This window comes from Spermophilus citellus (assembly GCF_964194105.1).
Source record: "Spermophilus citellus genome assembly, chromosome: 2".
Lineage (NCBI taxonomy): Eukaryota > Metazoa > Chordata > Mammalia > Rodentia > Sciuridae > Spermophilus > Spermophilus citellus.
In genome coordinates this window covers 65,256,186-65,270,458 of record NC_138183.1, presented here as the reverse complement: position 1 = coordinate 65,270,458, position 14,273 = coordinate 65,256,186, and the positions used below count along the sequence as shown (strand labels likewise).

General features: G+C 37.1%; 1 protein-coding gene across 2 annotated transcripts in view; it reads left to right on the top strand.

The window, feature by feature from the left end:
* Positions 1-14,273, top strand: part of PDCD1LG2 (programmed cell death 1 ligand 2) — a 61,052-nt gene that overhangs the window by 27,212 nt on the left and 19,567 nt on the right. For both annotated transcript variants that reach the window (XM_081279109.1, XM_081279108.1), the window contains exon 3: positions 6,886-7,191. In XM_081279109.1, coding sequence (XP_081135235.1) covers positions 6,886-7,191 — 306 coding nt within the window. The remainder of the gene's footprint in view (positions 1-6,885; positions 7,192-14,273) is intronic.

The window sequence follows — 14,273 nt, the reverse complement described above, 5'->3', positions numbered from 1 at the left end:
GTTGTTTTTTTTTATTTTACATCATTCTAATAGATGTGTAGAAATATCTCATTATTGTTTTAATTTGCATTTTTCTAATAGCCAATAATGTAAGGCACAATTTCATGTGCTTACTGGCAATTTATGTATTTTCCTGGGTAAATTGTGTGTTCAAATCACTGAAAATTTTTTATTTGGATTGTTTATTTTCAGGAAAAAGTTTTGAGAGTTCTCTAAATATTACAGATCTACATCCTTTATCAGATATGTACTTGGTAAATACTTTCTCACAGTCTGTGGCTTTTCTTTTCATTCTTTTACAGGGTCTTTGCAGAGCAAAGATTTTAATTGTTATGGACTTGAATTTATGAATGTTTTATGTTTCATGCTTTTGGTGTCATATCTAAGTACTCTGGCTAGCTACTGGACTAAAATCTAAAAGATTTTCTTCTAAACATTTATGTTTATACATTTTACATTCAAGTTTATAATCTATTTTGAGTTAGCGTTTGTATAAGGTGTGAGGTATAAGTTGAGACTTGTTTATTTTTTCCATATAGATATCCAGTAGCTCCAGCCTTTGTTGAAAAGTCTATCCTTTCTCCATAGAAGTGCTGTTGAATCTTTGTCAAAAATCATTTGGTCATATTTGTGAGGATCTACTTCTTTTTCAAATTTGTTTTAATTAGTTATACATGACAGTAGAATGCACTTTGATACATCATATATAATGGAGTATAATTTCTCATTTTTCTCCTTGTACATAATATAGAAGCATACCAGTCATACAGTTATATATCTACATAGGGTAATAATGTCTGATTCATTCTACTATCCTTCCTACCCCTGGACTCCCTCCCCTCCCTTCACTTCCCTCTACCTAAAGTAACTCTATTCTTCCCTAGCCTCACCCCATTGTAAATTAGCAACCACATATCAGAGAAAAAATTTGCCTTTTGTTTTGGGGGGATTGGCTTCTTTTGCTTGGCATGATATTCTCCAGCTCCATCCATTTACAAGCAAATGCTATGATTTCATTCTTCTTTAAGGCTGAGTAATATTCCACACATATACCACATTTTTCTTATCCATTCATCTGTTGAAGAGCATGTAGGTTGGTTCCATAGTTTATCTAGGAATTGAGCTGCTATAAACATTGATGTGGCTGCATCGCTGTAATATGCTGATTTTAAGACCTTTGGGTATAAACCAAGAAGTCAGAGACTGGGTCAAATGGTGGTTCCATTCCAAGTTTTCTAAGGGATCTCCATACCACTTTCCATAACGCCAACACGTGGTTCTACTTCTAATATCTATTCTGTTCCACTGATTTGTATCTAGCCTTTTGCCAGTAGCACCCTCTTTTGATTATTGTAGCTTTATAGTTGAATCTTTTTATTCTTACACATTTGTTCAAAACCCAATTATATCTTGTAACCCAAAAATGATTAAAGGGTAATATTTATTTTTACATTTTATTATGTATTGAAGGGAAAAAAGCCTAGTCATCCTTCTCTCAATTGATGTTTCCCTCTCTTCATCCTTCAGAGAATGAAAACAAGAAGTATTCATGATCATGGGTAACGGAGGTTACTCTGGGGTTGAGATCAGATCCTGGGTTGTTCTACTTGGTCTATCTTCCACTACTTTTACTGACTGCTGAGAGATACAAAAGAGAAGAATCAAGTTGGGGAGAGGATTTCTAAGAGAGAAGGATTACTGTGTCTCCATACAGGGCTCATACGTGGAATATAGCATGAATCAGGTACACAGAGCAGGATTTTGTCCTAAACCAGAAACTGCGGAATTTTCTGAAGAATATAGCTGTGTAAAGCAGCCCTCCAGCCCCCTCTCATCTTTCAAGTACATCATATAGGAAGTCTGAAAAATAAATTAAGCTTCTGATGTTAAATGAAAAATATATAATTAGCTTAAAGAGGAAGCTATCTTGGGAGAGAAAACTATTTGGGGAAATAATGCAAATGATTTGTTTTGTGTTTCCTGGAGATGGGACAGGTGCTGACTCTCATTGATGACTGGTTGCAAATAAAATGCAAAGTTTCCCTCAGAATTTTCAAAAAGACTACAGCATTATTCAAGTTAGCTGCCTTAATCTGACTAAGAGACTTGAATATATGAATTTTTCATGCTTTCATTAAGTCCTTTGCCCTTTCATTGATTTAAGAGCCCCAAATGAATGAGAAAACCTGTGTTGCCCACTACATATGCAGTTGTGGAAACTTCCCAATGTTCTCATTTGTTAACTTCAGAAGTTAAACTAGCTTAATTTAGTAACTCATGTGTGGGACATGAAAAGAAAACAATATCTTTTCTTTAACATAAAGCTAAAAAGTATATTTATCTCACTCATGGGTATAACATACACATGCCAGTGGAAATATATCTATGGAGTCATTAGGAACATAGTGATGATGTGACTGAGGACACACAAATGATTTTGAATTCTAATTACATAGTCATCATTCTTTGACAATGAATAAGTTGTATCACTGCTTTAAGCCTCAGTTTCCTCATCTTTAAAATATGAATAGTAACTCCTACTTTGCAGAAGTGTTGGCAAGATCAAATGAGATGATGGCATTAGGGTTAGCTTAGCAGCTGGCTCATTGTGTTTAAAAAGTGTTAATTATTACTCCAATCTGGTAACAGTCCAGATGCAGACAGGTTTTATAATGCTGCTACTCAACTATTACTGTGCATATGAATCACCAAATGCAGATCCTGATTCTCTAGATCTGGAGAAATCCTGAGATTCTTCACTTCTAACTAGTTTCCAGGTAAAGCTGAGGACAACACTTTAGAAAGATGGTAAAAAGAGTTTGAAAGTACATGTATTTTATTAGTCTAATGTTACTCACTATTGTCTGCACATTCTATACTCCCAGGAAAATTGTTCTTAAAAAATTAATGCTGGTCCCACCCCTGAATTAATTTAATTTTAAAGGAGCCAAAGCAGAGTCTGGGCATTAGTGTTTTTTAGAAGCCTCTGCTATGATTTGGATATAGTTTACTCCCAGAAGCTCACATCCAGCAGGTTTGGTCCTCCATGTGGCGATGTTAAGGTGGTAGAATCTTTAAAAGGTAGGACCTAGTAGAAGGTAATTAGGTCCTGGGGGCTCCACCCTCATGAATGTGCTAAGCCTGTGTCATGAAAATGGGCTGTTATAAAATGAAGCCACCCTGATCACTGTGCATGAGTGCTCAGCCTCTTGTGCATGCAGCCAGTTCCCTTTCTGCTTCTCCTCCACATTGTGATAGGGCCAGGAGGCCCTTGCAAGAAGGCTGGTGCCAAGCTGCTTGGACCCTCAGGTCACCAGAACCACGAGCCTCTTTATAAAAGACATGGCCTTAGGTATTCTGTTAAAGAAACACTGAACAGACCAAGACAGCCTCTCAGTGATTCCAGGGTCAGCTGAGGTTGAGGCCTCTGTTTAGTGATTCTGATGTGCAGCCAAGCTTGAGAAAAGCCTCTTCACAGAATTGCTTGCAAAAGTGTTTTGATTTCCTATGCAATTTATAAAAAAATAAGAATGTTTTAGGATTTCAAGTGTATTGCATTTCCTAACCCCCTCATTTTATAGGAGGCAATCAAGCTCAAAGCTTTGCATATTGGAAGCTTTGAGACAAAGTTATACCAAATAACAATTAACCTCAGTTGTTCCAAGGTACTCATAGACATGATTCATGTTCATTCATTACTCTTTTCTCTTGTGAATACTAGCCAAAAAATATCACCTGTCTGAAAGGTAGCATACTTTATGTCTATAACCCTTAACACATACCCTGTACAAGGCAGAGAAGAAAAACAAGAAGAAAACAAACATTTATCTAGAGCTCAGGCAGTAAAGAGGGGAGTTCTGCTGTATTCTAAGGGGAATTCCAGAGGAAGTTACAGATGTTCCCTTGCTCATGTGGTAAAGAAAGCATTGTGGGGTAAATAAATTTGCTAAATGCAGTCAATAGAATCGACAACCAAATCTCTAATTCTTCTTGTTAATAAGGCACAGCAACTAACTTTCCCTGCACACCCCCCATCACATTCCATTTTTCTTGCTTTATCATGTAATATAAAATAAAAGAAGGAAGTACTGAGAAGAGTGAAAGTAGTAGAAAATTCCTGAACCTGACAAACAGAAGATAGTTAATACATCTTTGATAGATAAATATGATTCCAAGCAGAGTGTCTTAATTACAAGGGACTGAGGATGTAGAGATGGTACCCATCATAAAGGGGTCTACCCTTAATAGGGCCCCATTAAGGAGACTATGGTCCCATTATGTGAAGCCTTGTTGTTACAGTATGCAGGGGATTCTACAAAGTGGAATCATATAGGAAATCCTGAAGCACAATGTCCCTTTTCATAAATATTATCCCAAGGTCTTCTCTTCTGGGTCAGCAAGCCCAGATGTGATTAACATTGTTGTATATGAAAACACTCACCTGATAGCCTTGGCCCTGATCCCATCTTGCACAAAAGAACAGTGGTCACATGTGAACCTCCTCTCTGTACCATAGATCTCTGTAGAAAGAGTCAAAGTTGTGGTTATAACAGGGAGTGTAGGCAAAATATAAACATATTTGTTATTTTTTTTATAAAGCCCATTGGTGCAGATAACTATCAGTTGTGCTGTGTGGTGACTGAGAATGCCAATTCATACCATCTCTGGTATTCATCCTTTCTTTCTCTCTCTCTCTCTTTCTGCCATTTATTTGCTAAACCCTTATATGGAACTAAGCATGTGTCAAGGACTGAGTGATATCAAAGCAAACTCAACTTGGTTATTGCCATCCAAGACTTTCAGTTCAATAGGAGGAAAAACTTGAATCCAAAGAAAATTGTACTGTGAATCATTCAAGCAGGAAACCCAAAAGTTACTGTGCTGTGAACTCTTGTCAGGAATAAACTATCCTGGTTAGTAAAAAGAATTTTGACTAATAAAGAATGGCCATGTTTTCCATATATGGATTGCTACTATCCCAAAAATTAAAACATGGTATGAAAGTTTGCCAAGTACCTACTAGTTACCAGACCTAAGCCCTGCACATGAGATATCTTGTCCAGTTTTCACCATGATATTGAGAAGTAAATATTAACCTCATCTTACAAAAAGGAGACTGAGATTCATGGAAGTGTTGAGTTCCTGATCAAAGACTCCTAATCCTGAAAAAGGCAGAATTTGAACACACTAAGTGCTGTGCTCTTCCCATACCACGTTTTATATAGAAATGGCCCTTGAAAAACAAATGCTTAGGTGAAGGCCCCCCAATATTTTTTGAGAGAATGATTTGATCTGATTGATTTCAATTTGATTGAATAAATTCATGAATGAATGAAGCAAACTCTACTGAACATAATTTGATCTAATCTGTGATGATTTGGAAACTACTTCCAGATCTTTCCATACTCCATCATAATGATCCCTATTCATTAATGATGGAAGCAGAATAATTTGGGACAGTGTCTCATGCTTTATGATTGCAAACACTGCCTTCACTAGTTTTGCCATGTTTGGCTACTCTTTATACTATGGTTTTCACAGAATTATTTAAATCAATTCAACTTTTATTTAGCTAGACAGGATGCTCCTTTGTACTTGGAAATTCAGTCTTGCTTGTACTAATAAAATGTAGACTAGAAACAAAGTAAATGCAATTAAAATAAAATAGTGTTGTTAAACTCCACCCTGATAACACTTATTTGCCTGGAAGCTTCCTGTTTTATTAAAAGGAAAAAGAACAAGCATTAATGGTATAAGAGTCTGATTATAAATTACGTGTACTTGAGGGATTGAAGTGCATTCTGAAAAGGGATAAATTTCTCTCTAAATAATTCAACTTTCTTTAGGCTTTGATTCTACCCCATCTAGAATTATATATACTTCTATTGATATGTGCTTTGTATTTGGGGAGATACTATCTAAGCAGAAACTACAGATTTGAAGTCAAACACTGACTGGTTATGAATATTAACCTTACTAACAATATTTCAGGAGCCAATTTCTTTGAGCCAGTTTCCTTAACTATTCAACCTTAATGATAATATGTTTTTCATGGTCATATTTTCAGGGTTAAATGATACAGTCATAAAGTGCCTAACAGTGCTTGGCACATAGTAAATACACATTAAACATCTTTCCCTTTATTAATAGAAAATAGCATCCACAGTGGGTTTGTATGATGTGGTGTTCAACAGCATTTGTGACTTAAAGAAATCCCTGGTCTGATCTTTGCTGTGCAATCTTGAGCAAGCTGCTTAACTTTAATGTACCTCAATTTAATTTTCTAAAAAGAGGATAACACTATTGCCTACCTCACTTCCTGGGAAGTCTAAATGAGATAATGTGTCAGCAGAAATGTTTAAGAACTCTACAAGTGATAATTTTTATTACTATCACTGGCTAGGGAAGTAATATTTAGCAGGGAAAGGCATGAATTGATCTGTATAGATTGAAGAAAATGAGCCCAGATAATAGGGTGTGAAGGCCGTTAAGGACATGGACTCAGACTTTGATGGCCAGGGAGTCGGAAGGAGAGATTCTGTTTTCCCAAGAGGGACGATCTGGAATGACCACAGGGTACTAGAGAAGTAGGTGGGAGATGCTATGGAAAGCAACCACTGCTGTCCATCAGAAGCTCATGTTGGGGTACCCAGGAAAGAGCAGGAGGGCAATCAGGTACATGGGTGAAATGTTCACCAACTCAGAGCAAGAATTCCACCCTTGCTCTGCTGGAATGGGCAAAAGAGAAAGAGGAGCCCAAAAGAAGGCCCGGATGCCAATAGGTATCTCCCAGAAAATGGGGGTGGAATGGGGTTCAGATCCCTTTCTGGAAGAACTGAACCTTCAAGTAGAGGCAGGCAACAGTGAGCTGTCTTTCCCTTTCAGCTTTATTCACAGTGACAGTCCCGAAGAAATTGTACACAGTAGACCACGGCAGCAATGTGACCCTTGAGTGTGATTTTGACACTAAAGATTGTACGGAACCTGAAGCAATAAAAGCCAGTTTTCAAAGGGTGGAGAATGGTACATCCTCCCCCAGCGAGAGAGCCACTCTGCTGGAGGAGCAGCTGCCCCTGGGGAAGGCCTTGTTCCACATCCCCCAAGTGCAAGTGAGAGATGCAGGGCAGTACCTCTGCCTGATCATCTGCGGGCTCGCCTTGGACTACAAGTACCTGACTGTGGAAGTCAAAGGTGAGTGCTTTCAAGGGCTAGAATTCATGGAGTCACCTCTCCAGCTGTGTTAGCTGCCAATAACAGAAACCTGTTTTAAGGGTTTTAAGGAGACAGCTGTTTCAGAGGGGGTGGAGGGAAGCACCTGCTTGGAAATGTTTTCTGACACCTGCACATAAAGCAGCTAAGTAAGGATAAACAGGAGTAGGATTTCCTGTTATATGAGTCTGGAATAAGCCAGGAAAACAAGATCCCAAAAGGTGGGAAGGTGCCAAAGATAAGCTTTGCCTAATGCAGTTCTTTCAGACATTCCCAGCTTAGTCAGCTACTCTTTGTAGTTGTTCCTATAATCCAGAAACCATAGTTCTCCAACTATAATTGTGATAAAATATCAAGTTAGTGAGAAGCAACCAGATGGGTGTTTCCTCTCCCCTCACCCCAAAAATAAATAAATAAATAAATAGGTCAGAGAGTATTACAGAGTAGGGCTAAGTGTTGTTTTGAAAACTCTTGTTTCTGGCTGAGCACCTTAGCAAGCCCCTGTCTTAATAATAATAATAATAATAATAATAATAATAATAGAGTATGGATGTAGTTTAGTTGTAGAATTCCCCTGGGTTCAATCCCCAGCAGTATGAAAACAAAAACAATCAAACTCTTGTTTCAGGGGTGTGTGTGTGTGTGTGTGTGTGTGTGTGTGTGTGTGTGTTGAGTCATGGCTTAAAGATTTCTTTCCCTCTCTTTCTCACTTAGGGTTATAAAAAGTTTGGAAAACATTGTTCAAGCCCAACTACTATCTATCACAGATGAGGCAACCAAAGTCCAGAGAAGTAAAGTGGGTGGCCCAAGGGAGCCTGGCTAAGCCCATAGTTGTCCCCATTTCTCCGGTTTGGATCTCTTTCTACCCCAAAAGACCCGGGAACCTAAATCTGAAGAGACTCTTCATGTTCTTGTTTATTCTAGGAAAGGTCATATTGAGCAAGACTCTTAACAACTATGAAAGATTGGAATCAGCTTGTTGATTGGCTTGTTGATAGACTTCTGAGCTAAACTGCCAGCGGCTTTCTAGCCCTCCCCACCCCACTCATTAGGCCTCTGAGGATCTGCCTTCTGGATGTTCTGTGGGTTTTGGCCCCCAAATACTATTGACCTGGGCAGAAATGGTGTGACTATGATCCAGAACAAAAAAGGACATAAGAGAAGGATTAGGCACAAGGATGAACATTGACTTCACCTGTGGCACCTTTCATAACCTTCTGTTTTTCTTATCAGTGAGAGGATAATAGTAGCTCCTACCACATAGGATTGTTGTAAACATCAAAGAACTGGACATGGTGGCCGGCATAGAGAAAGTATCCAGAGATTTATTTTAAAAACCCAAATATTTTTTGACTACCCCATCCTTCAACCATCGGTGTGTCAAGAGGAAAGCCACATACCCGCTTTCTCTTTATTGCTTTTCCTACCTCTTGGCATCAGCATGGAGGAACTTGAGAACACTGATGTTAGTCTGAATTCAATTCATATGAGGAAAGAACGCCGTGCAGTCTCAGGATCCCCTAAAGTCCTAGAGTATCTGCACCCCTGACACCACCCCCATGTTTATTGATCCCTATTTATGGTATGTCTAGGGTCTTTGAGAAGTTGGGGGATGGCTACACCATTCTTTCAGACAGAGGGCTGCCTCTCATTCCTGGGGAGGCATTTCGCCTACTACCTCAGCTAGATCAGGGATTTCTCCAGTGTGGAGAGATTTATTCCTTAAGGGAATGCACATTGGAGCACATGAGGAACATGAAAACTTTCTAAGCAATGAATGAGCACAGTCAGTTTTAGGAAGTAAGTTTCTAGATTCTCATCTTCCCCAAGTACTCTTTCCCAAAATTGATGAACCTCAGAATATGTGTTCCAGGCAAGGTTGTTGGGGTTCCCATAAAACACTTCCTTTTTTACTGCTTTCTTCCACTTCCTAAAAAGTTCACTTCTACCTCATCATAAATGTAGTCCATTGCCCCAAGGTTTAAACCTCCATAGTACCAAAAAGAGTAAACAGAAATACCGACACCTTATGGAACCATCATGACTAACTGGTCATTTTGCAAAGCAGATGGTGTCAAATTTTCTGCTTTCAACAAAATGGATGAAAGCACAAATAGAATGATGATCATATAATCAAAATTGAGTAATTTTGCCATATAAATCATGTCATTCAAAGAATGACATACCTAAGTAGAACAAAACTGTTCCAAGTTTCCATCAACTTATTCATATGAACAAGATCCCACAGCCCTTCTAGCTACAGAAAATGAACATTTGAAAGAGAATGTATGCTGTATACTACCACGTTGAAGCAGTCCAACCCTAAGACATATGTATCCTCAGATTCAGGAATAATTTGAAAAATAAGCAAAACTTTTCCAGGAAATTTGTATCTTTCATGTTGAATAATTACCAATATTCATAGCATTTTACATTGTAATCATATATATGCTGATAATGGAAATTAGATTTCAGTGCAGAAGAAAACTTTGAGTATTTAAAGCCTCATGGTTATAAGAAAAATATTAACTTCAGTAGCTATACATACTTTACTGCAAGGTGCATAAGGATAATAAATCAAAAAGCTGTCAAATATAAACATTTGTCTCAGCAAGATAAACTTCTGGAGCTAGGGGTGTGACTCAGTGTAGAGTGCTTGCCTAGCACATTTCAGGCCCTGAGTTCCATCACAGCACTGGAAAAAAAAATAACTTCTATGGGGAAATTAAAATAAGAAGTGAGATTCAAGAAAAGATACAATATAAAGCTCTGACCATTAGAAAACAATTTCTCTCTGTATTTTTTAGTGGATGATGGTGTGTAAAAAAAGACAGCTTTTTAAATATTTAGATGCCATTAGGTGCATATATAAGAATGAAATAGTTGTTTTACTAAAAAAATACAATATAAATTATTTATTAAAATTCTAATTTTCCAACATAGAAACTTATAAAAAAATTCTAAGAATTAATGAGGGACCATAGTGTTTCTTAGTTCTTTTAGGAGTAATGCAAGCAAAATAAATAAATAAATAAATATTTAGGACCAGCACCTAAGAGTATCTTCTCCTGATCAGAGACTTCTAAAGGAAGCAGGATAGATCTGGTGCCCCAGTGAGGGTTCCCATAAATGAAATAGGACTGGAGGAGAACAGACTTTTGCCTTAAAATTCATGGCATAAACCTTGAAAATAGGTTTATATTACCTTCTTTAATGTCCATACAGCAATTCACATTAAATATAGTGAAGAGAGAGTTGATTTCAAAGGGATAGGAGAAATGTGAGGTGTAATGGCTAGAGCATCCAGAAGAGGTAATAATAAAGGGCTGTGGTTTCTGAAAACCCGGGTGGTGACTATCTGACTGGGAGCAGTCTATGGCAGGGGGCCTGGCTGAAGCAAACAGTACACAAGGCCAAACAGACCAGGAGGGATATGATGCCAAGGACCCCACACAGGAACAGAGTAAGGTGGAGATGGGTACAGGAAAGAGCTAATACCAGGAATCTGCTCATGTTTTAGGAAGTACTTTAAGCCGAAAGAAAGAAAGAAAGAAAGAAAGAAAGAAAGAAAGAAAGAAAGAAAGAAAGAAAGAAAGAAAGAAAGAAAGAAAGCCCAAGATGGACAAGAGGGTAACTTCAACAGGTACAGGAAGAGACAGCATGATTTCCATTTAAAGAACAAGAAGACCAAGGGCTCAGGACTAGCAGTGGAAGAAAAGCAAGGCAGAAGTGAAAAGGTCAACTGTTAAGTCTCTAAGGCCAGGGAAAGCATTTGCTAACATGACTTACCATAGAGCTATATCTCTGTTCTCAATGTCTATTTTCCCTTGAGGAAACAAGATGATAAGGAAATTTGGAGTTAAGAAAATAATGTCCTGAATTTCAAAGGGAGAAAAGCTCCTGGGAATTGCAAACTCTAATCAAATTCTTCTCTCGGGCTGTTTAACAATCGAATGGGAACAATTCTAAAAGATTTATTTCAGTGATTGCTAGAAATTTGCCTGGATCCTCAAGACCAAGACATGCAAAACTACATTTTTTCTTCTCATTTGCGTCAATGTGATAGACAGTGAGACAAGGATCAAAAGTTCAAAGCTAGCCTCAGCAACTTATTGAGGCCCTAAGCAACTTAAAGAGAAAAAAAATAAAACTGGCTGGGGATATGGCTCAGTGGTTAAGCATCTCTGGGTTCAATCCCTGGTACCAAAAAAAGAAGAAGAAGAAAATCTCTCAGATTTTGAAGTCCATGTTATCAATTACTGTGCTTACCTTATGTTGTGATACTAAACCAAGCAATTACCAATGGGTTGAAGCTACAAAGAGACTTTGTGTAAGGATGATCTTCCCAATAAAAGTTTAACTTGCTTATTAGTAACGATCAAGACTGCCTAATCCAGGCAAAGACTGTTTCTAGATAAAGGAGGAGCTTCCATTTGAGGTTGTATTTAACCAAAAGTTAACTATCCATCTCATTACTAGGATTAGAAAAATAGGTACTACTAAATATAAAAAGTATTTCATAATGATAAAAGAATCGGTCCTACAATAATGCAATTTCATTTTTCAACAGTAAAGTGACTAAAATTTTAGTGCCATTGGCAAGAGTGTTGAGGTAAATCACTCAAAGTCTTGGTAAAAATATTTAAGGCATACTCTTTCCTTTTTTGAAAATAAACTGCAAAACTACATGTTTGCAAAAAGACTTATGTTTAAATACATTTGTTCTAGAATTATGTATTAACTGGGAACAAGGATCAACTTAACAAACTGGTATATCTGGTAAATGACAATTATGAAAATAAATGAAGTAAATATGGAAAAAAAGAGAATCCATCCTACAAGGAGAAACAATCTTAAATGTGTTTTCATCCATCAACTTACTATCAAAATTTCAAACAAAAATTGGCAGACTGAAAGGAGAAAGAGACGAATCTACAATCATATTTGAGCTTTCAACTCAACTCTATTATAATTGAGAGAACAAACAAACCAGAAAATATAGTAGAAGAAGTTGGGAAATGGTAGCCACATGCCTGTAATTCCAGCTACCCCAAAGCTTGAAGCAGGAGGATCCCCAAGTTTAGGCCAAGCTTGGCAATTTATTAAAATCCTATCTCAAAATAAAAATTTTAAAAGGCTAATGATGTAGCTCAGTGGAACAACACCTCTGATTTTAATTCCTAGTACCACACACACAAAAATAAACAAAAGAAAAGAAAACATAGTAGAAGATTTAAACAATACAATTAGCAAACTTGAACTAATTGATATTATAAAATTTATACCCAACAACTGAAGAATATACATTATTTTCAAGTGCACATAGAACATTCATCTAGATAATTATCTAGCAGAGTTACTGAAGAAGATATTAGGAATTAGGAAATTAGAATTTTAAGACCACTTCCATCTTTGAAATTCTAAAATTTACTTATCTTTTCTGAAGAATATCAACCACCACCCAGCTTCCCCATCATGTGTTGCTGATATAATACCTCTTCAGCCACTTCCCAAATAAAATAGAGACTGTAGAGCCATCTTGGATGTTGTAATATAGGATGTGGACTTCTGTCTTTTCTCCAAACCTTGCTGATTCTTTTAGCTGAACCTTTTTTCCATCTGTCCCATCATTTATATATCTCAATTAAAGCTTCAGACAAGCTCCTGATTCCTGGCCCTTCTACTTCTGAAATCACCACTCAATGGTGATCTCACCTCAGCTGCTAAGATGAGCTGCTTGTCCCGAGCCACCCTACAGAAGTTAGCAGGACCCTCACACACAACACACTGCTCTAAGTTATCCATTTTCTTGACTTTGTTCTGCAAAAGACCAAAGAGTTTATAGAAATACAATAGAATAGGATTAAGTGATTATAAGAGAATCAAGGGAAAATAAATGTAGATAAATAACATAAGAGATAAAGTGAACACTCTAAATGCATGCTTCAGATACTGTGTGATTGCTAGAGATCAGCCAAAATTTGGCTCTAAGGAGACTGATGAAACAGGTCAAGTCCTTTGTTTCAGAACCTAATTTTCTTCAGCTGCTAGTCCTGGGCCCTACTAGATCTCTCAGGAAAACATATTCTTTTTCCTGTTCATATTGCTCCACCCTAGGCTTCTGTAACTACATGAAGAATCATCCTGCAATGGTGTTTCTAATGCAGAAGTCAGGAAGCATATACTCAAGTCTCCCTGATGTTTCTCTGTTTACAAACTAAGAATATGAATTTAATTTACCTCCAAGGGTCAGCATATAGTTTAACTTATTATTGTATAGTAAGGATTAAATAATTCAATGTATGTAAACCAATATGATATCCAAGACAGAGAAAGGGTTTTATTTTATTTATTTCTATTATTTAAACTTTATTTTTTTATTTTATTCATTCTTTTTAGCTATATATGACAGTAGAATCCATTTTTATATAATTATGCAAGCATGGAATACATCTTATTCTATTTAGGACCCCAGTACCTCTCTTTCTCCTTCCCTTTTCCCACCCCCCACTCTCTTCCCTCTATTGTTCTTTTGGCCATTTACTCATAGTTTATTTTTTTTAATTAATTTCTGTGGATGTACATGATGGTGAGATTCAATGTGGTTTATTCAGATATGTACATAGGAAAGCTATGTCCAATTCATTATACTGTCTTTCCTATTCCCATCTCTTCTCCCTTCTCTTCATTCCCCTTTGTAAAATCTACTGAATTTCTATTCTCTACCCGACTCCTTTTATTGTGGGTTAGCTGCCACATATCAGAGAAAACATTCAACCTTTGGATTTTTGGGGACTGACTTATTTCACTTAGCATGACAGTCTCTAGTTTCATCCATCTACTAGAAAATGTCATAAAGTCATTCCTCTTAATGGATGAGTAATACTCCATTGTGTATATATGCCACATTTTTTTTTATCCATTCATCTGCTGAAGGGCACCTACATTGGCTCCATAACTTAGCTATTGTGAATTGAGCTGCTATAAATACTGATATGGCTGTACACTGTAATATGCTGATTTTAAGTCCTTTGGATATATACCGAGGTGTGGGACAACTAGGT